Source organism: Trichogramma pretiosum, unplaced genomic scaffold (genome assembly GCF_000599845.2).
Source record: "Trichogramma pretiosum strain Unisexual culture from Peru unplaced genomic scaffold, Tpre_2.0 scaffold13, whole genome shotgun sequence".
Classification (NCBI taxonomy): domain Eukaryota; kingdom Metazoa; phylum Arthropoda; class Insecta; order Hymenoptera; family Trichogrammatidae; genus Trichogramma; species Trichogramma pretiosum.
In genome coordinates, this window is record NW_019641606.1 from 1,004,483 (window position 1) to 1,032,026 (window position 27,544).

The 27,544-nt window shown below is 39.3% G+C and overlaps 1 protein-coding gene across 1 annotated transcript; it reads left to right on the forward strand.

Annotated features, from left to right (window-relative positions):
- Positions 1 to 22,504: 22,504 nt before the first annotated feature.
- Positions 22,505 to 24,547, forward strand: LOC106652014. The gene is made up of 2 exons (XM_014370732.1): positions 22,505 to 23,282; positions 23,357 to 24,547. The coding sequence occupies exons 1-2, from the start codon at positions 22,505 to 22,507 to the stop codon at positions 23,845 to 23,847; spliced, it is 1,269 nt and encodes a 422-aa protein (XP_014226218.1). The 3' UTR covers positions 23,848 to 24,547.
- The last annotated feature ends 2,997 nt before the right edge of the window (positions 24,548 to 27,544 follow it).

Genomic DNA, 27,544 nt, shown 5'->3' on the forward strand with positions numbered 1-27,544 from the left:
ATATACATCTATCTTAGATGTATACATACATAGACGAGAAAGGACCAGAGGAGAGTATTCGCGACTATACACATAAAGTCGCACACACACACATAGACAAACACCTGCAAAGTAAGTTAAACTAGCTACCAAGAGGGCTGGGGCTCGCGAGCGCGAGACAGAGAGAGCGAACTACAAGGTGGACGCGCGCGCGCGCAGTTCTATTTATTTTGAGACGAAAGTGTTGCAAATAACTCGCTGCTGCTGCTCTCCCTTTCCTGCCCACGGGGGAATTCAAATAATTGCCCTCTCGCGCGCAAAACATCCCGAGAATTGGCTTCTCGCTGGGACGAAGCATGCGGCTCTCCGAGAGACTCTCTGCTGCTGCAACGAGATAGAACTAGCTCTGCAGAAAGAGAGAGAGAGAGAGAGAAGGGGGAGGGGTAGGAGAAAGGGAGTTAGAGCTCACGAGAGCATACCGCGCGTGCAGAGCGCTATATGCACTTTGAGCTCGTAGACAATTTCGCACGCGGCCAAATTTGCTCTTCACTGCTGCTGCCGCTGCACTTGGCTTTCGAGCTCACGCTGGTTGACGCGCGCACAACATATATATATAATACGCTGTACAACCCCCTCGTCCTTACCTCTTCGCCTCTCGACCGTGTGGGTGTGTACGTTATATATACACCGCACAGGGCACGCGTTGTATTAGATTACCCGGAGAATTAGCCCTTGTGCCTCGGCGCAGCAGCGGCGACAGCCATATACATACGTACACCCATACATAGAAGCTCCACAGTCAGCCTTAGCTCTTAAATACGTACGTACATATTACCCGGAGTATACCTTGTGTATTTACACTCGTCTGCTGCGCCCTTATCTTCGCGCGGAATCTTAGCCCCGCCGTATCTACTACTACCACCACCACCACACCAGGGCGAAGGCTATTTACGAGAGTGCAGTAAGCTGAATTATTGAAATTCGTCAAGTGTTTGCGTGCGTGCGTAATTTGCGTGAACTTGGGTGCGGATGCACGAGAGCTACGTACGGAGCCGCCCCCACAAACTCTATCCGCCTCCTCTTGACTCTCTTCGAGCTGCGGCTCGGTCCCTGGCCGACGCACGCGTGTGCCAGTATTATTGTTGTACATGGGCTTGACCGTAGTTGTCGTGATTTGACGAAAATAAAAATTGAAACTTAAAAATGAAAATCCTGAAAATTTCACCTTTCCGGGATCTGCGCAGGCTCGGAATTTAATTTTCTTTTGATAAATTGTAACCTTCTTTTTTGGGGCGATTGTAGATCATTATTTAAATCACGATTTTTCATGTGAAATTTGATGAGAATATCGAATTTTTTGTTAAAAATTATGTTTATAACCTTAAAAAATCTTTAAAAGTCAACATTTAGTATAAAATTCCAAATTGAGCTTGTTCGTCTCTAGCAAATGGTACGGAATTGTAATAAGTTTTATCGGAGGGCAAAATAAAATTTTTCCTAAAATTTGATCATAGTCCATAATCGATCGTGCATGGTTTAACCCATATACGCTGTTGCGCACAGGCGTTATAATATATGGATCGAATCGAAGGGATCGATTTTGGCCGCCTCGTACGGATGCAAGATATTTGACCACTTGCCCCCCTGCGCACGTGTAAAACGAACATGCGTAGGTGAGGGCAAATACGTATTATATATACTACAACAGCCCATGGAGGGAGCCTCGAAATATCTTGCCTTGGTTTCCTGATGCGTTCGAGTTTGTCTGTGGCTCTGCGAGCTGGCCGCGCTCACTGATTGCAATAGGATCTCACTCACTGTCTCTCTCTCTTCCTCTCTGCCCTGGACGTCTGAAGTTGATATTATAATCGAAAACACACAGGTAGGAGCGAGGAGCCGATATTATGAGCTATGCTTATGAGGGCAAAACCCCGTCTAGCATGACATGTCAACAAAAAACAAAGTTGAAACTAATAATAAGTGGATATTTTGCAAAGGTACATTGAAAGAAGACGAACGAAATTATTCTTAGATTTTTGTACAATTTGTACATTTCTATGGGGTTTTTAGATTATGAACAAAATTTTTTAATTACAAATTGCAATTTTTCATCAAATTTTGTATAAAAAATCATAATCCAATATTTCCCTTACTTTCTTAGAGTAATCTTCGCTCTTACTCAATCAGAAGGTGGATAAAAATGTTTTTTTTTTGTATTTTTAATGATAAATAAAAATTATCTTTAGAAGAAGCTCCTTGCCAATAAATTGGTAGCGGTTTTTCATATTCACCCCAGAAAACTATGATAAAATTTATGAAATGAAAATCGAACTTTGAGCCTTTGCAGATTTAATAGGGGTGAACTTGGGGGCTGAAAATTCCAGAATTTTTACTTTTCAAGTATACTCTTTGAGGGTACGTACTTAGTTTCAACTTCATTTTCAGAAAAGTCTTGCACGGTCAGAGCAAACCATACCCCTGATTTTTACTCAACTCGCGAAGGCTTTTCTATGCGCCAATCGATTCCTCGTGAAATTTTACATCTAAATATACTTTAAATTTTTCATGTGTCAAATCCTTGTCAAAAATTTGCTCGATAAGAAAATATTTACAAAAAATTGTAGAGAAAAAGATCGCTCTTAAAAATCTATTCGAAAAAGTTACAATTATAAATTAATGATAAATAATAAAATTAATGGCAAATGAAGATTTAGAAAGAGGAATTTTTTCTCTGCATTTTCGGTCGAAGTAACAAAGTACGGTTGAATTAATCAACGAAATAACAAAAACTTAAGACAAACCTACAGGATTAGATCAGTACTTAAAAACTGTCTCTCACTTCAATAAACGAGAATGTATTTCCATTCTGGGTATTCTCTGTCATTTCCCATATCAAGTTAAATTGCTTTCAAAATTCGAATGATTTTGGCTACTAGTATGTTAAGTAAGTGGTTATGTAGAATTGAAAATCACATTAAAAGGCGTGATAGAAACCACATTACTGTAGATCCTCTAGATATTTTGCTATTTTTATTATCTTTTCCCCTAGAACTGGATCATAGAATGAATAAAAAGAATTCAATAATGTTATTTCAAAATTGATGTTACTTATTCATAAATTATATGATCTGTAATGAAAAAATGTTTATTTATTTATTGATTTAATAAACAAGAGAGTATGTTTTATATTTTTGAATTTCTTTTATTAATTTATTCATCATAATAGTATTTTTTAATAAATAAATCAATTCACACACTGCTAAATATTTTAAATAAATTATCTGTTCATAGAAGCCATGACCTCAAAATTTTAATATAAGAACATTCGCATAAAAATGTCTGCGATATAGCACAGTTCTCTAAGTAAAAATGTAATTTTCATTATCATGAATCACAGTAAAATTTGCTGTAACGTAGAAAGTTTCATGAAATTTTTAGTCATGCTTGTTATCACTTTTAGAAAGTGTCCTCTTTGCTAAAATGCCAATTATTGTGGTACTTATTGTCTAAGATATTCCCCTTCAATAAATCATCGATCACACTTTTTAACTTTAGCTCTGGAGTTTTTTCGTGGACTTGATTCTCGTTTTGATAGTCGTACCTTGCGTAATATTTATCGAGCTGATCGTTGCAATATTGTGGAAGGTTCAGGTCGACATACTTTCCCGTACCGATGAGCTCTAAATCGATAATTTCGCTCGCGAATTTTGATATTTCATTAAAATCATTCTCTTCGTGATTCAATTGTATCTGCCACGTGGTATAAGGACTGAGAACAGGCTCATTGTCCGCAATTTTACGGTAAATATCGTTGAAGGTAGCTGGGTTGTTACACCCGCCACTTCGATCTATCGAGTATTCAATAGTCTGATTAGCACTCGCAATCATGTATATTCTATCGTCGCATTTGTAATATGAGAAGCCCAAATGTATCATAGTAACTCTGAAGGCTTGCAACGATTCTTCTAAATTTCGTTCAATTGTCTTATTTGGCGATGCGAAGTAGATACCGATTCTATTGAATTTCACTGCGTTTTCCTTGAATCCGCGCTCTATATCAGCTTTTAGTACGACTTTCTCTCCGTTCAATAGCTTCACTATATCATTTTTGTGCTCGCTGTATTTCCATATGTAGAATGGCTTCAACGAACTTTTTCTACCACCGAAAATGTTACTTTTTACGTATTTATCCCAGTCGTTGGTCGTTGAATTAGTTAGCGTCAGATGATTTTTCAATTTTTCCAGTTCTTTGGCAACTTCGGTTCCTATCTCACTGGTGCTGTTTGGCTTCAGAATCTCTGGTAATTTGTAGGAAGCGAAAAAGGCATGAGCAAACGGAAAGACGCGGTGCTTAACGACATTTGTGGCTATTTTGTAATTATGCAGTACAACATTGTTCTGGATCACTGGCATCAATTCATTGATTGCTTCGTTGAAAAAGGCAACCTTAGTCTCGTTTTTTTCAGTAGTGTGCAAGTTAATGTTGGCGATGTACGCGCCGAGCTCGGCTCTGTAACGATACTCTTCTATGGTATCATATAAGTCGATCATGAGGTTTATACCATCTTGAACCCTACCGAAAATGGCCACGAACTCTTTCTGCGCTTCGAAACCTTCAGTCATTGTTTTGATTTCTTTCGAAACATCTCTCAAGACATTCTGGATCTGCCACTTGCTGACGATGAGAGCTGCCGCGGATTTGCCCTTCAGCTGTTTCTGCAGTTGATTGACATTGTCTTGGATGTTTTTGCAAACGGGAATTATGGTTTTGTAAATTTTGCGCTCGTATTCCTTCAGTTTTTGGAATTTGTCCTGGGCGCTGTTTATAAGATTGCTAACCGCGTCGATATTCTTAACTTGAGAGCTGATTTTGCCGTAAATATCTACTGACGTTTCAGCAATGCTCAATGCAGTCGTAATGTGGCCGATAGCTTTTGATGTTTTCGGGTGGGAATCTTCCAATTTATCTCCGACTTCTTTTAGATTTTCCGACCATTGTTCAATATATGTTTGCAAATTATTGACAGCTTCTGGATCAAATGTTTTGCCTTTGCCCATTTCAAGCTCCAACTTTTTCTGTTTATCTTCGATTTCAGTTTTAATTTTTTGGATACGGGGATTTTCCTGATCCGGTAAGTCTTCGAGCAGATTTTGGGCACTACTCATTTTCAGTTTGAATAAATTTTTCTTTTTTTCCATATATCCTGACGCATGATCAAGAGATTCTGAGAGCGCGCTGGGCAACTTGAGTAAAGTATCTTCATCGACGCTGGAAGAATCGACAAGCAAAGCCTCGGACACAGAAGCAACTCCACCTATGACAGCACCCACTCCCGATCCAATTGGACCCAAGAAATTCAAGAACATACTTGCCAATTTTATTCCGTTGAATACCCCGCTCAAAATCAATGATGTCTTCAAGCTTTCTTGTTTTTTGATCAATTCCTTTTTTTCTTTCTGAGCACCTTCCTGAAGCTTAACAGTTTCATCAATCAATAGCTCCACTTTTTTGTCCAATTTTCTCACAGTATTGTCTATTTCCGGGGTAACTACATTTCTCACGTAACCCCGAGCTTGTTCAATTTTCCCATTCAATTCTTGAAGATAATTGTTTCTATAGCCTTTGATATTTTTTATATCTGTCAAATCTTTTAACGCGGCAGCTTCAGACGTAATTGTTTTCCAAAATCCTTCCAAGTCGACAACCAAATAAGCCTCAACATTGTTTTCTAAATTGACGATTTTACTCAACACAGCAGTATACATATATCGAAGGACAATCTTTCTATCTTTGTGTTCATTATCGAGTTTTTCTGCATACTTTTTGATATGATTTAGAATGGATCGATAATCTGGTAATAGAGAAATTTTGGGGTTCAGCTTCCAAAATTGATCTTCGAGTCCGTGGAATTTATCTATCAATCCTCTGACGTTGTAAAAATCGACAACAGCTTCTCTATAAGCTAAAAGCTCGGAAAATTTTTCCAAAAGTAAACCTCGAGCATTGTCTACCCGATTTTCTCTGAGAAAGTATAGATAGCTATTGACAGATTCATAGAGCGGCACTGATTTCAGCGCTTTTGGCTCATCTCTATTTTCTCTATTCAAATTGGTTATTTTATATTCAGGACAACCCTTATTATTATATTCAACTTCACAGGTGTAATCTTCGTAGGCACCTTCCCAAACAATTCGTTTTATTCCAGGAATCGGTTTTTTCAATCCAATGATATTCACTTCACCGGGTTTACCACCGAAGCCTGGAGCTCCAGCCTTTCCTCCGTTGTCGACTTGACCGGGGCCGCCTTTACCACCAGTGGCATATATGTAAAGGATTTTAGGTTTTTTGACGAATTTAACAATACCCAGAAAATAACCAGCTGGTCCACCTGGGAGTCCGGGCTTTCCGTCTTCTCCATCATATGGGATAAGGCTTCCCCAGTTTGAATCGTATTCATTAACATCTAGGCCGTTGAGATAGATGGATCGAGGTTCTTCAGAAGGGATGATTACCTCCCAATATGGGGCTATGATCGCTAAATGCGCCTCTCTACCATCTTGGTCCAAATTATGATCGAAAAATACCTTATACAATGCGAAGACTTCAGTTACGTTTGCACCGGTGCAGGTGGAGTTGATGTAGTTTGAAACGTCGCTCATTTTGACGTACGAACCGATGCATGTTATTTTTTTGGATTCTTCATTGCATTTGCAGCTCGCATCTTTTCGCGTCAACGTCACAGACAATAAATTTTTGAGTTCTTCTATTTTCGGTTCTTCCAACTGAGTCATTTTCAAGTCTTCGAGATTAAGATTGTCAGCTGGTAACCGTAATGATTTTAATAACTTTTTCAAACTTACGGTATTTTTTTTTTCACCCTTGACTTTTTCAATTTTTTTTAGTAGTTTTGAAGTTTTCTTTTTGTATTGTTCAATATCTTTCTGCACCTCATAGCTGGATAAAATGTTGCTATCTAAATCTATTAAAAACTCGTACCACTGTGTTGATGATAGCAAGTACTTATGCACAGGATCAAATTGATAGAGAAGCCAAGATTTGATCTCTGGTACATCGGGCCCTTGGAGGAAAACCAAGTATTTTGCATAGTTGGTGGATAACTGGAAATTTACTCTAGACAAATCGACGATTACAGGTCTCAAGTATTCGACGATTTTTTCGATAATTTGTTCATGATTTGTTGTATATTGTTCATAATTTGTTATATTTTGTAGTTGATCAATAAAGGATGAAAAAAGTTCCGTTGCGTGCTTAAAGTACAAGTACGACTTTTCAAAGTCGTGCAGTTGTTTTTCGATTGATACGTAAAAATCGATTAAACTTAAAACGTTTCGGTTGACTTCTTCAACCAATTTATCCTTCAATAGGTTTCTTAGACTCTCGCAAATTCTTGACTCGTTTTTGCACGGTGAGTAGACGAAATCATCGCTATCGTGATTTTCAAAGTTAATCGATTTGTAGATCACGCGTTCCAGATCTTTCGTTATATGACTGCGTAACGAGATACCTGTTGGATTCTTGATAAATCCCAATTTATTCCAATCGTCGTTTCCTTCGTATTGAACGTGTAGCGCATCGATGATCGAGGCAGTTTTGTTCGATACCTCGGGCGAATTGGCCAGGTTTTTCAGACGATCCTTGACTTTTTTAATTTGCGGCCCGTTCTGTACTTGCGTCACGATGAGGCCTATGCTGTCCACAAATTTTTCCACGTCCTCGATGGATTCTGCGGCTCTTTGTAAGATAGCGTCGATCTGTTTATCAAACGAAGGAAAATCAACTAAAAGGAGCAGCTTTACTGCACTTACCGATGTGATGATTTTTTTCGCGAAATAAACTCTCGAAATGTATGGCGCTATTTTATCTTCCTCGTCCAAAATAAAAAAGTCCATAAATTCGGTTTTCGTTCGAGTATTCAACGTCAAGCGCGGCAGAATGTTTGAATTGCTGGTCAAGTTGACGAATTCGGACGAGTGATTGAAAAAGTCCTGCCTCGCTTTGGAGCTTCCGATGAGTAATACCAGGTCTTGATGTAAGCCAACATTTTTCTCGAAATCGTTCAATTCCTCTTGTCCCGTATTGAATTTAGCCAATATTTCTTCGGCCAATGATTTTTCGGCTGATGTACTCTCCGTTTTGGAATGTACCTGTTGGTGACTAAATGAATTCAGCAGTAAGGTAGAAAAAATTAGCACAAGACGCATTTTGATGTCCTTGGAATAAGTTGTGAAAATTAAAAAGGTTTTTGCGCAGCGTTACTTGCCCAAAATCTACTGAGTCTACTATTAGAAAAAATGTAGCACCAAAATTTCAGACTTTAATGTTTTAAAGCCTATCTTTAGGAGGAAAAAGTAAGCTTCTTGCACGACTTTTCGTTCACGAAGCAATGACGTAGGATACTTTTTGATACACACATACTGTGTATACATTGCTTTACTCCGGCGAAATCGTGATTATTTAAATACAATTTATTGCGACGAAATTTCAAACATGTTTTTTTTTTGTACTTTCTGTTGTTGTCATCAGGTATGTAAAAGCAAGAAATATTTTCAAAGCTTTTAATATTTTAAAATATTTTATCTATATATATTTCTAAATATTCTATCAATTACTTGCGATTATTTTAATATCTTTTAGAGAGGATCGGGTAACAATGAAAATCGTTATATTCAATTCAATCGAAAGTTAATGATATTGTTCTAAACCTGATTAGATATAGCTAAAATACTCCACAACGAAATTATCGCATTAAAAATTTTCATTGAAATTTTGTTAATTTTTAATTGCAAATAATATTTCTTAAGAATTTTCTCTACTTTAAGGCAGTACATATTTTAAATTCACATTTGAGTTTTATACTTTACCTGGTACCTAGGAAAAAGCCTTACTTTTTCAGGAAAAATTATCTCCAAGCTCATATTTCGACCAACTGCCTCGAACTCGCCACCCTGGGTGATGTTTTTCCTAAAAAACGTCAACTTCCCAGGAAAAAATTGTCACTCAGTCCATACTTCAAAAGTGTGAAAAAACATTTTTTACTTTTACAAAAGTATAAATTAGTCTATTCTGATTTTTTATAAATTAGTTCATTCAATTTTTTCTGAAATAAGGGCTATAAAAAAATTTATGCAGTCATATTTTTTTGGTTCGAGATTATAATACATTTTATTACCTTTAGAGTAAATTAAAACAATATAGCGATATCACAGTAGTTTTTGAGATTGGAACAATCTTAAAAAACATGGTTTTGAAAAAGCGCGTTTGAACTTGTCAACTGACATTGAGGCTGAAAGCTACCGAAAAATTCAAAAGATATTTAATTATAATGTTGTTATTGATACTTACCCGTCCAAATGTATTTCATGCTCCCAGAAAAATGAATTACATTTTAATAAGCAATTAAAATACTTCCTTGAAGTAAAGAAACTGCTAGCATCTTAAATGATATGTTCGTTGCTACCTAAAAATTCGTTGGACTGCCTGACTGAAAACTATAAAAACTCGATTCTCTCGGCTACTTCCCTCAAAACGACCAATCGGTGCGCAATTCCAAACTTCCCACGCTATTTAACCCATCGCTTCTTTTTGTATATAAGAGGATACGCATTTCCCTCGTTTCGTAAATCAATCAAGGTTATAATGCGTTGATCGGAATAGTAGTGTACCGTACGTGACAAATTAAAAAATGGGCTTAATATACAGACGCGCGGGAGAGAAAGAGAAAAACAATGAAATGACTGTAAATCGAGGGAGATGATGCCTCGTTTACTGAGACATCGAGTGCAGGAAATCTTTCGTAAGTCGATCTTATAAATATCATAAGGGCACAAGGATCGTTAATTAACCATAGTACGATTAGAATTTCCTAATCTCAGCGGAAGTTCGTGGCTTAATTCAATCCTCGCCCCAGCTCAAGTTCTTTTCATTTCGAACACATTTCATTTTGATCTTCTTTTTTACTTTCTTTCGCCCTAAACTATTCGCAAATCGAAGACTTTTACTTGTAAATTTATCGCTCTCCCTGTCTGCAACTTCTCTATAACTATGTCTAAAATCGCGCATAGAAAAACAGCAACAAGCGCATAATATTCAAACTCGTCGCTTATATTACACACGCATACACGCACAAGCGTAGACAAGTCTAGAGGGAAGCTTGCGACTACGACGACGAGTGCTTGGGATTGCAAATATACATAGAAGCTGCGCAACTTTCAAACTTGTCGTCGTCGTCGTCGTCGTCTACGTCATCGTCGCGTGCACCTATACAGAAATGTCGCTGTCGCTGCCGCTATTTATATGTACGCAGCTCTCTGCTCGCGCCTGTCGCGATGCAAACTTCAATCATTCGTCGCGCTGCGCAGTCGAGCGCTCGGGCGCAGAGCAGAGCTTTGCCCTCCCATACATATACTTTCGTACGAAACATTGTTCGTTTATTGCACTCTCTCTCTCTCTCTAGCTGCTGCTGCTACCGTACGTAACTCTATGGCAAAGTTTTGCCTCGAAATATTGCTGAGCTCGACGCACACCTACGTGTACGTACTCGAATTTATTATGTGTGTGTGTGGGTGTACGCATGCACACACCCACGCAATTGTCAGGACGCGTATAATCAGCCCCGAAGAGTTACACACATACGTCTAATCTCGATACGGGCGTTCGCGCGTGTGGAATTCACTGCCGCTGCTGCATTATATTATTAGTCCTCAAATTGACTGACTGTGCGTGGCTCGAGTCAAAGTATATATAGTAGATCGTAATGAAAAAAAAGGAAGAAGAAATATACGCGTCTGCGCGTCGCTTCTGTGCGATCGAGCGATGAATATTTATCGGCTCTCGAGATTATATACTTTCTCGAGTGAGTCGCCGCTCTTGCCGATGGGTATATATAATATAGGTGGGTGGGTGCCTGTATCGAGCGGTGGAAGGGGGGTTAAGGAAAAGTTTTTGGTACTCGAGTGACGAGCTACCGCGAGAGAATGAGAGAGAGAGAGAGAGAGAGAGAGAGAGAGAGAGGAAGAGAGAAAAGTCAGAATTGTCTCGGGCGGTATGCAGCCCCGCAGATATATATAGTTAGTACGTATAATCACGATCGTCGAGCGGAGCAAGAGTTATAATACAGCCACGCGAAGCAGATGTCGCGGTTCCACCTGAAATAAATTTATCGCTTGTCTGAGCTGCTGCTGCTGCTGCTGCCGCTTCTGCCGAGGATCCCAAAGTATATCACTGGCGCAAGGACTTTATATGTATACTTGTGCAGCTCGCAGACATCGCTTACAGCGGCAACAAATATATATATATATATACGTATACGCGCGCTCGCGGCTTAAGTAGGCCAATTGAGCGACTATATAAGTGCATATAATATATCTGTGTGTACGTGTATATAAGAGCAGCGTCTGCGAGGAGAAAGAGGGAAGAGATTGTATACGCGGGGTCCCTTGACAGCTTCGCGAGTTTTGCGTGTATATGTACTGTATATGCACGCGGAACTTCGAGGCAGGCAACAAAACGAGTGTAATATTTTATTTATAATTGAACCTAAATTGAATTCGTTTATAAGGAGCCGCTCGCGGTGAGAAAAGTGCAAAAAAGTCGTTATAGCGATCGTTATGTGAACGATCGCCGGTTGAGTATCGGCGAATCAAATTTACGTATATGGTATTTAGATTTTTAAGAAAAGTAATGGGGCAGGTCTTAGACACTCGAGAGTACGCGTGGCTGTAAGTAGTACATCGCTAAGTATGTATGTTTGATCAGTAATCATTGAAACTTAAAGGTCATCATGTGTAACATTACGAACTTGCTTTATTCGAATTACTTTTAATTCGCGCGACGGTTGCAATGAATACAAATCAAGTCATCAACCGATTTTCTGCGTACGCTGGTCGAAATGAAAGTTGCACATCGTGTACAATGAACAAATTTCGTCATGATTACACAGTAGATTGATCGGTACATGTGGTTTCTGTCGAGTCATGTGCAATCTGAGTTGCTGAAATTTGAGGGCCCGATGCATAACGATAACTGCATGTACGATACACGGTGAAATCAAGTTTTTTTATAAGAGTGTATACTACACGATCGCCTCGACGCAGACGACAATTGAACGATGTATGTTTTTCTAATCCGCACCCACGCGGATTAGTATATAGATCTCGTTGCCACCGCGTGATGGACGACTCGAGCTCTAATGAGTTCGTTGCTATATACGCGTAACGAAAATTTGTATCAATCGACGAGACGTCATCCGCACGATTATATGGATAAAAAAAACAAACAACAACATGGGCGACCCCTCGAGCCTCGACGAAAATACAATTCCTCGACTCATCGATCATTAACGACGACTACATTCTAAGCTCGCGTTCTTAATCCCACCCCGAATTAAGTATAGCGGAAATCGGACGCGTGTCGCGTCTATGCTATACACACCGCAGTGACAGCTGTTTTCTGGCGTGTACGATCATATCCCCGCAAGCGTATCGCGCGTAAACATAAATATTGCGCCGAGTCAGCTTTAATAGCTAGTCGATCCGTACGGCAATCGATCTTTCGTACGTATGCGTAAAAGCACGCGTATAGTTTCCCAATCAAACGTCCGTACGGAACTAAACAAGCCGATTTTTTCCTTTCTCGTTCACGACCACGAGTCAAGTTGCGACGAATATAGCTCGGTATATATACATAGCCAAAGACGCAATAATTCTCTTCCTCGAGCGCTGCTGCGGATTAAGCTCGAGCGCGTTAATCGCGGCATTAATTAAGACTGAAAAGGCGCTCGAGTCACGCGCGGCGATAAAGAAAAAGAAAAAGTGAGCGAGAGAGAGAGAGTGAGATGAGTCGAGCGTCGAGTCCTGTTTTGTGCAACCGCGTGCCCGAGATACACGCAGGCGAGAGAAGAAGAGCTTTATATAGTACGCGCGCACGCACGTACCGTATACGTATATTATACCGTGCATATACGTGCGCGCGCGTATACAAAAAGCACTTGAAGTATGGACGTCGGCACGGCTTGTAACGCACGGCATACATACACGTATATATGTACGTACGGAGCTATGGCTTGTTTTCTAGCCTTTCATCTCGACGGATAAAGAGGCAGGCAGAGGCAGAGGCAGAGACAGAGAGATAGTATGTGTGTGTTTGTGTGTGCGTGTGTGTGGCCTTAAATCTGCGGCGCGCGCGCGGCAGCGATTCATCGCGAGCTTTCCGAAGCGCATGCCAACGATTCTCGGCTGGCTCCCACCATCCCTCTTCTATAGAGAAGCTCTTGCCTCGTGCCTTGCCTATGTACACGCTGCATTATACCTATATGTATTTCTCCAGTCCTCCCGCACACGCGAATGGAGCGCGCAGCAGCCAACATCTCATTCTTGCCCCAGCTATCTCTGCAGCACCGAAGGCTCATTCCCCTATTCTCTGTTCCATACATACTTAACTCTACATCTCTCTCTCTCTCTCTCTCTCTCTCGTTCTTGGTCTCTCTGTGTTTGCGTTTGGTATTAGGCAAACGACACTTGCTATTCTCGGGGCATGGTCGCTCTATAGCCCTTTTGTTTACACGCACACGTATACTATTATAAGTCAAGCGTGTGTCTGTGTGTGTGTGTGTGTGCGTGTGCAGCTGATGCTCGACCTCCTCCCAACCTACACACGCAAACTGCCTAGCTTACTAACTAAATTGATATTTTAATCTTGCACAGCTCGTCCCTCTCTCTCTCTCTCTATTTCTCTCTGTATTACGGGATAAGTATGCTCCTATGTGTGTGTATGTGTGTGGGTGTGTGTGCGTAAGCTATCCGAAGCAGCAGCAGCAGCAGCTCAGTAGCGCAGCTCGCAGATAGTAGTACTACGGCTGCACCGCTACTCGCCTTATAGCCGAGCTTGCAAAGAAAGAGAGAGAGACTCGAACGAGGAAATCCGCCGTTAATGGGGTTTGCCTAATACCGAATGCGAACAGATAGTATAGAGAGAGAGAGAGAGAGAGAGTTGCTTCTACTAGCTGCGGACTAACCAGTTCGTCCTGATGCAGGCCCGATCTCCGCGAGCGAGAGACTCTGCTCTGCTTCTGGAGGAAGGAAGGAAGGAAATAGCTCGGGCGAGAGAGAGGAGGGTCAGGGGGCGGGGTGGTGGGCGCCTCGCTCGAATTAAGCGAAAATAAACTCTCTCTCGCAACTAGCCCAACATTAACTCGTTCTCGTTCGTATAGCTGCGTACGTAGTACTGTGCGTCTGGACTGCACACGCTTATTACATATATATATGCGTGTGTGTGTATTATAAGCTTCGCACTGCAGCGAGCTCCACTAGCTGCTGCTGCTACGCCGCATAGTTCTAATCTGTTTATAATTGCCTCCACAAATACTGACGCGCGCCGGCAACGGGCGTAATATAGCTACAGCTACTATCCCGAAGCCCAATTAGCGGCAAATCGCTCGAGTGCCGTGTGCGGCGAATATTATAGCAGCAGAAGCCTATAGCTACCAACGCGGGGCCTTGATTATTACAACTACTACAACTACAACTGCTACTGCTGCTGCTGCTGAAACTGCTTCTGTGTATATTGAAACTATATAAGGCCTCCTCGTATAAGCACACAGGTACGTGTGTACCTCTATAAATACGACTGCGTCGAGCCGACCTGCCGCATGACTCCGTGCGCTATATAGTAACGCGAGAGCTAGCTCGAGCTAGAGAGTAACATCGTGACGCCTTGAAGCCTAATACACGCAGCATAACGCACGCGCGCGTGGCATATATTAGCCCCCTTTAGGCGTACATGTATAGGTAAACGCATACGCGCGCGTGCCTGTATACCGAGAGGGATCATCAACACCTGTATTGCTCCCAGTCGCTGATGATGCTGCTGTATAGCAATCCGCACCGTAGCGCGGATAATTTTATGGGCATATATTCTCGTGTGCGCCTAGCCAGCTAGAGCTCTCGAGAGCTGTCCAATTTTCCAACCGTTCAATTATGATAATTTTCCGATTGCGTCGACGCTCGAGACCAAGAGCTCGGTAAGCGCGTGTGTGCGTAATGTATTTATTGAATGCGATAAGGGGCGTTCTTGGGAGAAAAGTCGGAGCGTTACACGCGCAATTAGACAAGACGCAATATCAAAGCTCGCGCGCGACTTCGTCGATTGGCCGAGCTGTGTTTTATTTCTTTCGTTCGAGTGCAGCAGACAGGCGGCGGCAGCAACTCTCCGGAGCCGCTTAACTAATTCACGATTCGATGTTTATTATCAATTAGCGGGCGCGCGCAATCGCTCGCTTTTCCAACTTTCATAAAAGTTTAATATTAATTTTATGCAATATGAATAAGTTATAAGATGTACATAACCAACCTGCTACTTTGGTACTTTACATCAGAACTCGAACGAACAAACGAGCAGAGAGAGGTAATTATTATATTTTCGATTGCAGGGTTGGCCATTTTTATCATTTGCAAATTGATAGTGCCCCGCTTTTTACGTCGATGATTTTGTAACCGGGGAATATGTGTGTGTACGAAAACGTTTTTAATAATATTACTATTTGTAAGCGCATACTCTCGTATGTGCATTTTTCCGCGTGTTATTCACAGGAAAAGGAGGAAGGAGGGTGGAAAAAAGTTATCTCGGAACTCGAACGCACTCGCGTGTGGTGATATTTAGAAAAACTCAATTTTTAAGATCACTCGTTGAAGAAAGTTGCGCGTACGTTGATACAAACAGCAGCAGCAACAGCGGCGACCGAGACTTTGCCTATAAGTATAGCCACACACGCCAAACTCCCTTATTTCTTGTGTATACCCTTACCTCATATTGCCGGAAAAGTCCAAGGGTTCTTTTTCTTTTCTTTTTTTTTTTTTTTGCTTCTTCGACGCAGTACATACACCACACACTACGAGGCATATACGTGTGTATGGGCGTCGGGGCGCGGGCCGCGGCGGGAGAAAGCAAAAAATGAAACATATATTCTTTCGGATTTTCCCATTAAAAACTTTTCTTTCGGCGGCCGCGCGCAGAAGCAACAACAGCAGCGGCAACGGCGGCAGACGGTATTGCATCGCTCGGGCAAAAAAGTTTAATATATGAAGCAAGATTCGTATAATGCGCGCCCGCGCGCGGAGGTCAGATTTTTTTACTACTCCTTCTCCTCCTCCCTCTTCCTATACTGTTTTCTCTCTTCTCGCGAGCCAAACCTCGGCCAGAAGAAGAGGGTAGAAAAGGAGAAAAACAAAACAATCACTGTATAAATTCGATTACTCAAGTCTGGGGCAACGTCGTATCGCTAAGAGGCGTCAAGATGATCGATAATAATTTCAAGGCTAATTTTTTTTTTTTTTTTAATTCATTTATTTGGGGATGATACACTAAATATCATGAAACATGAAAAATATTACAATTATAGCTATCGGTATACACGGAAAAAAAAGCCCGGTAAACGGTACGAAAACGTTAGTCATGGCTTGATGTGAATAGGGAAAATGAATCTTAAGTCAAAATGTCAAAAGCCAAACAGGCGAGAGTGCAATGTTAAAAATACGTCTGCTACCATTCGTAAAAGAGCTTCTCTCATAAGTAGCTAATGTCAATATAAGGCGGCGTTGTTGGATTGATTATCAAATGGCTCGTATTTCACCGGAAAATTTATTGCAAAAAAATTCATGTTTAAATATCAATTGCCAACTCCTACGAAAACAAGACAACATCAAAATTTCTCATTTTTCATGGGAACATGAAATGTTGAATTACTCGGAAATAATCAACTATAGAAAAAAAATTCGACAGACCATTCCTGTCTTGAATAGTTCCAATAACTTTAAAAAAGCTCGACTAAAGAAAACATATTTTAGGCACGTTTTTTTGGCTTGTCAACAAGAAAATTGATATTCAGTGATTAATATTACTGAAAGTAATTGCTAAAAAATCGAGTGATGATTGTTGGCATTTAGAGGAACTATCTATCATTTCAGTACATATTGTGGAAAGTGAAATGATAATCTTATGTGTTCATGTAAAGTTAATTTTCGTATAAAAAAACTTTCTTATGACTCTATTTGCCCGGTCGTCTCGATCAAACTCAAAGAGAACCTATTTCGTAGTTATACACTTCAGAATTAAGATACGTGTTATCAAATTCAAATGAGATTGAAAAATAGCTTTCGCGGGTAGACACTTTTTAGAAGGAGCTCGAAGCTCGCCCCTCCATGTACTTTATACACATCGGAGGCAGTAAAAGTGTACGAGAAAATTAGACGTACAGGAAAATGAGATAACGAGTTAGGCGCGCGGCTATGTAGCACATACACACACACAGTATATCTATATAATAGAGAGTGCTAGAAAACGAGGAGCAAATTCAGAGCTAGTACAGCGTCGAGGACGACGCGCTCGCAACTCGAGGATTTGGGCAAAGAGAAGAAGAAGCGCGGGTGTATGATAGTAGACGAGTATATAAGAAGGAAAAGGGTACACTCGTACAGAAGCAGCAGCAGCAGCAGTCCCGTATTATGGCTTTGAGCCAAGAAAATATATTAAAGCTCTCTCGCTCTCTCGTCGCTATATAACGTCGAGTCAGGAGTGAGAGAGAGAGAGAGGAGAGGCTACGTAATCATCCACACCCTGGTAAATCGTATAAACTCGAGTGGCGGGGTGGCGGATATACACACTTCCTTGAAAACTCGTGTCTATATACATAGATATGCCAGCACCCCATATACGAGGGATAAATAAAGCAGATCGCATGGCAAATGTTCTCCCGAGCAATTCTACGTATCTTTCGCTCGACTCCGAGCCCTTATATTATAATATTATTCCATACACCCGGGGCACGACTAGACTTGGACGAAGAAGAATATCGTAATATATTCATGCGCGCGCGCGTGTCTGATCTTCACAGAAAATTGACTCGTGCGCGCCTTAATGCATTATCACCTCGTGTGTGCTGCAGCAGCAGCAGCAGCACCTCGTGGATCGCGCGCGCGCGACATGCTTGTAATACACCGCGTACTTGCAGTGTGGAACATTACGATATTCAACGTCGCTGCCACGCAATTCGTCACTCCGCATTATTATCATAATACGGCTTCTTCCTCGCTTTCTTCTTCTTCTTCTTTTTTTTTTCGCTAGTCGCGCGACGTTTATAAGCAGGCACACTACTGTACGAGTACGCTTACAGCTGTGTGACTAGTGTTGCAGGCTATATAAGTATATTAAAGTGAAAAATACATATGGCGGGTAGTACGTATACGCTCAAGCTGCAGCAGCGGTGTCAAGTGAATCGGATTATGTACACGAGCTGTGGCTTGTCGCGCGCGCGCACAACACCATATTTTCCCCGCGGCTTGTGTATACCACTGCACATGGTACCTTGCGAGTATATGAGCGATCGTCAATGAATATTGGTTATTGTTCTTGAAGGTGAATGTTAGGAAGGAAGATAAAAACCATCGAAATTTTAATTGGTACTTTCATTTGATAAAAATAATTTATTGATAATTGAATCGTATCAATATGTATTCAAAGCTGCTTTATACATGAAATATGTTAGAAAATAATGAAAAGCTCTGGTAATTGTAAACTATTTTTATAAATTGGTCAAGTATTTAATATAATGTAATGGTCGCGTCATCACGATCACTATATTTCGAAATGAAATGTATTCTAGAATGAACTTCTAGTATTTATATTTTTCGGTACATTTAAGGGATTCAGTAGTACCAAGTACGAGGTCATATAACGTTCCTTTGTACAAAATTTTTATTAGGCACGTCTTGTTGAAACTCAAAGCCTTCACATTTTTTATGAACATCTTAGTTATGATCGCGGTCAGATGAATTTTTCGCCCTTGTAATATTTAAGAACTTTGCCTTCGTTAGCAAACATAAAGTGATTAATCAAATGGATTTGGTATGCTAAAATTTCACCGCATATACAACGTACTTAAACTTTATAGTTCTTCGTCCGCGAAAATATTTTTGGGGAGAGTGAGGAAATCGGGCACTTGAGCGTACCACTCATTGCACTTGTCCCATAGGTTGTCTCCGGGAACTTTTTCGACTGTTTTTTCGGGTACGTTCGAAGACGACAGTGTAAAATATTCTTTTTCGAGCTTTTTGTTTGTATCGTCCTTGTGACCTTCGTGGACTGCTTTTTGGTGTTTGAACAAATTGCCTCGTTGCCCAAATTTCTTCTCGCACTTGTCGCATGCAAAATCTTTGCGACCTTCATGTACTGTCCTTTGATGGACAAGCAAATGCGATTTGTATCCAAATGTTTTCTCGCACTTGTCGCATGCAAAATCTTTACAACCTTCATGTACTGTCCTTTGGTGCATGAGCAAATGATGTTTCAGTCCAAATTTCTTGTCACATTTCTCGCATGCGTAATCTTTCCGTCTTTCGTGTACTAACTTTTGGTGCTTTACCAAATCCGATTTTTGTCCAAATTTTGTGCCACATTTCTCGCATGCATAATCTTTGCGACCTTGGTGGATTGATTTTTGGTGTCTGATTAATATCGATTTTTCTCCAAATGTCAATTTGCAATTGTTACATGCATAATCTTTGCGACCTTCGTGAACTGATTTTTTGTGCCTAATCAGATTGTATTGATTCCTAAATTTTTTTTCGCACTTGTCACATGCATCGTCACTGCGACCTTCGTGCACTGTTTTTTGATGGGTGAGCAAACTATGTTTTTGTGTAAATTTTTTCTCACATTTGTCGCATGCGTAATCTCTGCGACCTTCGTGTACTGTCCTTTGATGCCTTATCAATTTCGATTTTTGTTCAAATTTCTTGTCACACTTGTCGCATGCCCAATCTTTCCGGTTATTGTGAATTGCGTTTCGGTGTCTAGTCGTTCTTGACTTTTGTGTAAATGTCTCCAGACAAATAATAGCAACGCGTTCTGGGTCATTTGGAGCAACAATGTCTTGTTGATCACTAAAGTTATATTTAGAGACAATTGTCCTTGTTTCCCTTTCACTTTCATCCATTCTGGTACCTAAATTGAATAATGGATTCTTCTATTTTGTACACGAAAATGGAATCAGTAAAATTTACTTTTTGATGTTACGTCTTGTTTGAACGTCAATGACGGTACTCGTACTAATTTGTTTGGCTTGAAATATTTCCAGTTATAAAGGAACGATGTGAAGATTGTTTATGTTTATATAGTTTTAAATTAAGACACGGATTTATTTGTTTATATTTCGTAATTTTATAATATTTAGACCATGAATATAAATTGTCTGTACCTACAGACTTCATGCTTATTATGTGACCGAGAACGTTCATATTTTATTATTGTAACATTAAAAAAGGTTTGATCAGTTTTCAACCGAAAATTTGGCAGCTAAATGGTGGAATGTTTTACATGTGCATGTGATGTACAGTCCCTCGTATACTACGTTATGGCGCATCATAAAATTTATGGGCAATATTTTTCGTTTCTTTCGTATACATTTTACGATATTTATAAGTTGACATTCATCGGAATATGTATAACAAATCGCTTACATCGCCGACGTGAAAATTTATACCGAACACAAAGGTCAAAAGCTGCTGTAGGCTCGCCCCGTTGCAGCATACGGTATAATAATATGGTATACGCATTTTCGCTCGCAAAATCAAAGCTCCGCACGTATTATGGAGCCGCCCACGACTTGTGTAACGGCGTTTATACACATAGACCTTGGTGACAATCGCAGACTCTCTTTGCGAATTGCATCGATCCTGCAAGCATTCGATTATACGCGTGTTGTTGTCGTCGTTCTTGCTACCGCTGCTATATTGCTGCTGCTGTATTGCTGCTGCCTATTTTGTATCGATGATTGGAATTATACCTTGCCTAGTTTATAGCTTTGTATGTGAACCCTTGAAATGATTAATATCGTATATAAGGTATACGAGCCTTATACAGAGAGTTTATTGACTCTTATAATTATGCGCTTTGGCAACCGCACATCCACAAATCGTGAAGGGATTGTAATATATCCGGGCAAGTCCATGGCTTAGGAATTTTCAATGACTCTTTAATGAGCACAAACCAGTGACATGCGTACCTCTGTGGTCATGTAATAAGACGAAATCATAATGATCATTTGAATAAGTGCATGTATATTATTGTAAATTATGTCACCCTAACCTCATGACGCGATACTTTTTGGCGCGGGCTAGATGTAAGTGCTACGTCGTCCTTAATTTGTTATAAACAGTTATAAAAATCAGGTATGATAAAATGACATAACGGAGAATGCGAAAGTTCTGTGTGCGGATGCTTCTTATAAGTTATAAGGTGTGAATTAGACACGCAAATCAATACATCGATGAAAATCGTGGTCAAGATGAGGCGATGAGGGTTTAGCGAGAAAAACAATAAACTTAGCAATCCGCAAAAAATTCGCAATGTCTGTTATCAGGTGCTCATGGACGGTCAGGCGTTGAAAGGTACTTTCTCTCCAAAATTATGCAAAATCTCAAGTTATATATTGACGACCCGCGTGTGCAGAGCTTACGTCACTTTGTACCGCGATTTTATATTATCCGGACTAGTGTTGAATTGTGCCTCGAGTCTAATGCGGAGTGTAATTTAAATTATTCATGGCTATTAAGAGACTGTTATATCATATTAACCAACACTCTAAGGGGTTAGGTATCATTCGTACACATGAAACTTGTACACGGGTATTTCTGTACACGAGTAAAATGTGTCCAATATTTGTACACATAATCGAAATTTTTTTTTAATTCAAAAAATTTTAAAAAATAATCGTAATCGTATTTTGCCCACTAAGGTTATCAAAAGATAAGAGCGTTGGTCATAATTTGCTCTAATCATTACTCTCAAACTTGCGCGCCACTACACATTCTTACTAAATATTTTATCACTTTCATTATATAGCTGACGTAAGTAATGACACAAACACCCGTTACAGAAAGTGTTCCTTATTTGATGAGTACCATATTTAAGTTATCTTTGTAAAGAATGCCGAAAAATAGATTTGCTTTTCAGCAAAACGCTACATACGTATGAGTGCGTATAAGAAGATGTCGCAATGACTTCATTGCTTTTACCCTAAACAATCATTTTCAGTGAAAAAAGTTTCTCTTTAGTAAAGTTTTGAACAAAACTTATTGAAAAATGTATCTTTTGGCGATGAGCAAATGAGCTAAATAATCTGAGAAGTTCCATGTATTAGATATGGATAATACCTACTCTTATGATTGATATATGTATATAAAATCACAGAAAACCGTAATTATTTTACATAATATGTAGTTGAAAAAACCTCTTGTCTGTAATATATACCCACTACTAACACTGATAAGTTAGTTTTTCAAAAAATATCAACTATCAAGTATCATTATCGTTTCGTTCGTGACTCACTTTCATAATCAAACATGCGGGTTATTTGCGCTGCTATGAGTATCAAATCAAGACGAAAAAAAGTAAGAGCTCAGTACGGTTTTGGTTAGCAACGAGTTAAGACCAGCACATATAATATCGACAACGATGACGACATTTGGAATCTTCAACGCAGTCGTCATTGCTCTGAACGGCCTAATATTTCCGATAATACTCGGTTCGGTTTCGCCTGCGGTTCCCACTAATCGAACTGAATTATCGTATTATCCAGAAAATGATAAAATTGAAATAGTGTACAGTGAGAATTTCATCGAAAATACAACTGTCTATTACGGCGCGTGCGATAGACACAGCGAGACCACGCAGAAGAAGTGTATTATTCGTCGAGTACGTGCGAATTTTTGGGGAGCCAGCCCAAAAGTGGACGAGTGCAACGTCACGCTGCACTCCGAGTCCGGTAACTTTATCACTTCGCGTGACTACAGTATCACTTCTTTGGGTAAAGATCGAGCGATCTTGAAATGGTTGGAGAAACCCGGACAGAAAACGAACGTGACGTCCCACTTGCGTTTCAGCATCGTCAATTTTTCCGATTGTACCGTCAAAACGACCAAACTTTCGGAAGATCTTGATCAACTTGATAAATGGATTCCTAATGATTTAGTTTTTTATGAGTCTCTCAGCGACAATTATATCAAAGGAGAAGATGATTTTGAGGTTTTTTCATTTGATAAGATGAGCGTTAATAAATCTTCGATCAATGCGGAAGGAATTGCTTCGAAGGTCGGTAAGTGGCTCACTTACCCAACTTACTTAGGCCACCTAGCGACAATCTTTCCATTGTCAAAGGACCAGGGCTATTTGCTGATGGAAGTATCCCATTCCATGGAAAGCTTGATGACAGTAGCTCTTATTCAGCCAAACGGTAATTGATAAAGAAATGTGTTTTGATTTTCGAGATTTAAATTAACACTAATGAGACATTTTTCACGCTTCTAGGTCAAAGACAGAATTTAACTCATATCAAAAGTGTGAATTATCCCGTTGTCTCTTTGGACAATGGATTGATCGGCATATGTGCCCAAGACATGCTCAAAGATACAACCATGAAATGCACCCAGTTCAAACTCGGGGATAAAGAGATCAACTGGTTTTCAGTCAGTAACGTCAAAAGGAATGGAAGACGACCAGCCATCTACAATTTGCCGATGGGCGAAGGATTTCTGATGAACATATTCACGTCTGATATTTATTATCCCAGCATTGGAAAGTACCTCGTGAAAATCGGTCTGGATGGAAAATTGAAGCAATTCGTGGATCCTAGTCCAAAGTGCAGTCATAGTGATTACAGTTCCGATAAAATTTTCAAAGACGATCTGGGCAGGTATTGCCTGAGCACTGCCTGCATAGCATGGACAGAAGATCAATACAATTATCTACGATTCTTTTCGAATTGCTTTGGGCTGGAAGCTTTTGAAAATATTTCGTAACAAGAAAAAAAGCATATGATCCTTACAAGCACTAGTAATAGAATAATAAATTGAAGTTTAAGGGGGCTGTAGCGACTTAAGGTGCATTTGCGTTGCACTGCGTCGCGGTACGTTGCGCGGCACACAATACACAGCAGCGTCTGCTACAGCTATAACATGCTTAGATGCAGAGCCTTACCGTTCGTGTCGTGTGACTCGGTACGGCTACGGATTTTTAAAAAATTCATAACTTTTTTATGTGCCTGTAAACACACATTTTTTATTATATCATTCGAAAGCTAATGAAATTTCCCACAACATATAATGATTTCATTAACTTGTAAAGTAATTTGAGTTCACAGTTCACGAAAAACTGACACTTGTCATAATATCTAATGCTAAAAGGCCAAAAATTTAAATCTCATTATTTCCTACGTTTGAATCCATTCTTTTTTTTAAATCTTATCCGTAATTTCTTAAACTAACATTGGTTAAAATTTTACTTCGATATAAAATTTTTTTTGTTTTCGCTACAGCCTCCTTTAATGAAAAGTTTGATGATAATGATGAATAAAATTTTAATGAGAAAATTATAACACAGTGCGCAATCGGGCGTGGCCCGAGTAAATAACTTTTAAATAAGTTTGAATTCCGGCAAAGAATTGTATTCTTGATGATAATATAGAAGAACTTTTATTAGCAACAACAGAATTTCAATATCAACGTGACCGATTCATTGTAATGTTTATTCCATTATAATTAATAATAAAACCTCAAAATAATCGTCAAAGAAGTACATTCAATTATTTTTTGAAGGTGCAATACAGCCACTTCATATCATAATTTTTTCACCTGCAATCATAATCGATCTCCTATTTACTCATACTTGAGTCATATCAATCCTCGATCACAAATTCCTACGTTATCGGCTAAATTAGTGTCACGTTTGTAATTGACAAAATTAATCTTACGCATCATATTTATTTTATATTTTCATAACTTTTTTTTTATATGAAACCAAATTGTGTAAAATTCTAACACTTTATAAAAAGCAATTAATTATGCACACATTTCGTTCTAATACATTTTTCAAAAGATATATGTTCAGATTTTGAGTAATCTATGAATGCGCGAGTACACTGCGCAATTGGCTAAGCAATGGTTTTTGGCGGGCGGCGTCATGGCACTAGTGTGGATTCCCGCTGAAGAATCCCGACGAGCAGACCTCGTTGAGGGTAGTCATACACCAATTCAATCCTCTTTGGCATTTTTGTGATATAAATCAAAGATTAATGTCAATCTACATTTTCAACACAACATTGACAACTTTGAGATCTAAAAAATGTGGAAAAAGTCGTCGAATAGGCCTTTAAATTTAAAAATAGCTTATTTTGGCACAAAATCGTAAAGTACCCTATATGGACTGAGTTTTCTGTAATTTTAATTAGAGTTATAAAACAGTTTGTACGCCAATGTAAAAAAAAGAAAAAAATAGGAATATTTATTCATGTTTCTGAGCACATATTGAATAATAGAACTGATATGAAGGTCTACATCAAAATTCCAGAACACTCAGCCCATAAAAGAGACTTCTTTGAAGATTTTTATCCCCACTTGAAAAACTTTGATCTGAACCTTGCGTATTGTGTCGAAAGGCTAAACTAGCAAAAATTAACTATTTTTAGATGTAAAGGCCTATTCTAAAACTTTTTCCACATTTTGTAGGTCTCGAAGTTGTCAATTTTATGTTGAAAATGTAGATTGACATTAAACTTTGATTTATATCACAAAAATGTCAAAGAGGATTGAATTGGTGTATGACTCCTCTTAATATCTCGTGTCTAAAATCAATGCGAAAATTATTCATAAGATTGAACATTTTCGCAAAAATGACACATGAGTTAATAATCGATAAGGAATTTGAATTGGTTTGAAAAGTGAAAATTCTGAGAGTGAACTATTGTAGTATGGTTGAAGACCTTTCCGAATCATGATACAAAATTTTGATAATAGTAGTTTTCGATACGAGGGCCATAAGTAGCACTTTTTGGCACGGCGTAGTTTAGCTGGGCCGAAAAGTTTCCCCTATGTCACGAGAATCGTACAACATTTTATAGCACTGTGCTAAGTTCACATTTATGCGCCCTTTGATGACCATGAGACGCACTTCTGGTAGCTCGAAGTGAGGTTAGCGCACGAGCCTATGCGAGTGTGATGCGAACGCAGCGGTGCCAGAATGTGCGACTTATGCAACAGAAAAGCGTGCCATAAATGTAAACTTGAACCACACAGTGCTATAATAGTAATTTTCGATACAAGTGCCATAAGTAACACTTTTTGGCACGGCGTAGTTTAGCTGGGCCGAAAAGTGTCCCCTATGGCCCGAGTATCGAACAACATTTTATAGTACTGTGCAAAGTTCACATTTATGCCCCCTTTTCCGAGCCATGGGTCGCACTTTCTGGTAGCGCGAAGTGAGGTTAGCGCACGAGCGTATGTGAGTGTGATGCGAACGCAGCGGTGCCAGAATGTGCGACTTATGCCACCGAAAAGCGTGCCATAGATGTGAACTTATGCCACGCAGTGCTATAAAAATTTTTTCGCTGAGATCTCGTGGCTGACATGAAAACGACCATTTGAAGCATTACCTTAAAACGGTACTTTAGTCAATTATCAATTTAGAAGAAGAATTTTCCGGGAAATTGAAAATTCTAAGAGTGAATTATTAGAGTACACTGAAAAAATTTTGCACTGAATTCGTGTTCACCTGTGGTCTTTTATTGATATCACACTATAGTGTCTTAACTTTATATTCACCAGTTAACTTGAAGAAAGTTCACGGCTACTGTGACAGGAATTTAGGTTCACGGTGAACGCGATTATCAAGCACTTCATGTTGTCGGGGCGATTGGACTATATTGGACTATAACTTGTAAAAAGTTCACGACGATGGTGTCAGGGATTTAGGTTCACGGTGAACGCGATTATCAAGCACTTTTTGTTGTCGATTCGACGATTGGACTATATTTAAGTAAAATCTTACATAAACGAGCCTATTTTCTTTATAATATTCGAAAATATTGTAAAAACTTTGTTATTTAAAAAAAAAAGATTTATAAAATATTGCAGTAAAATAGTCGTGATTTATTGTACTTATCAATATTATTTACAAAGGTAACAAAAATATCGCTTATCAGTTATGCCTAGTAACAACATCATTATTATTAACTAGTTCAACAAATAACAATGGTGAAGTTTTGGTTAGTGATTGAACCTCTACATAAGTGTGGCGATTTGTTTCAATGACTTCATAAGCATGAATATGTGTATCAAATGATAGTTTCTAATAAGTTTACACGGAAAAAAATTAATTTATCCGTTTTGTATACATATATGTTATAGCCAGCCAGCTAATAAATAGTGCCATGCGTAGCCGTAATCGATTTCAAGCGTTGGCTTTACGGTGGTTCTGACATGTGCATTGTCGATATCGCAATATACCGTCACGCGTGAAGCCAAATTCTTGTCACAGTGACAAATGATTCCCTTCAAAATATTAGTATACTGTTTTGTGTTCACTGTGTCATAAATAGTTGTTCATTTGATGAATATAAGATACATTCACGCTGTAGAGATCTATTATTCAGTGCAAAATTTTTTCAGTGTAGAGTTAGAACTTTCGAAATCTTGCATCTTGTAAAAAATTTGGAAGGTTATA

Excerpts from the sequence above, each read along its gene's own strand:
- LOC106652014 (XM_014370732.1), top strand. The coding sequence starts at position 22,505 with ATGACGACATTTGGAATCTTCAACGCAGTCGTCATTGCTCTGAACGGC. Across the intron at positions 23,283-23,356 it reads AGCTCTTATTCAGCCAAACG|GTCAAAGACAGAATTTAACT; the intron begins GTAATTGATAAA and ends TCACGCTTCTAG.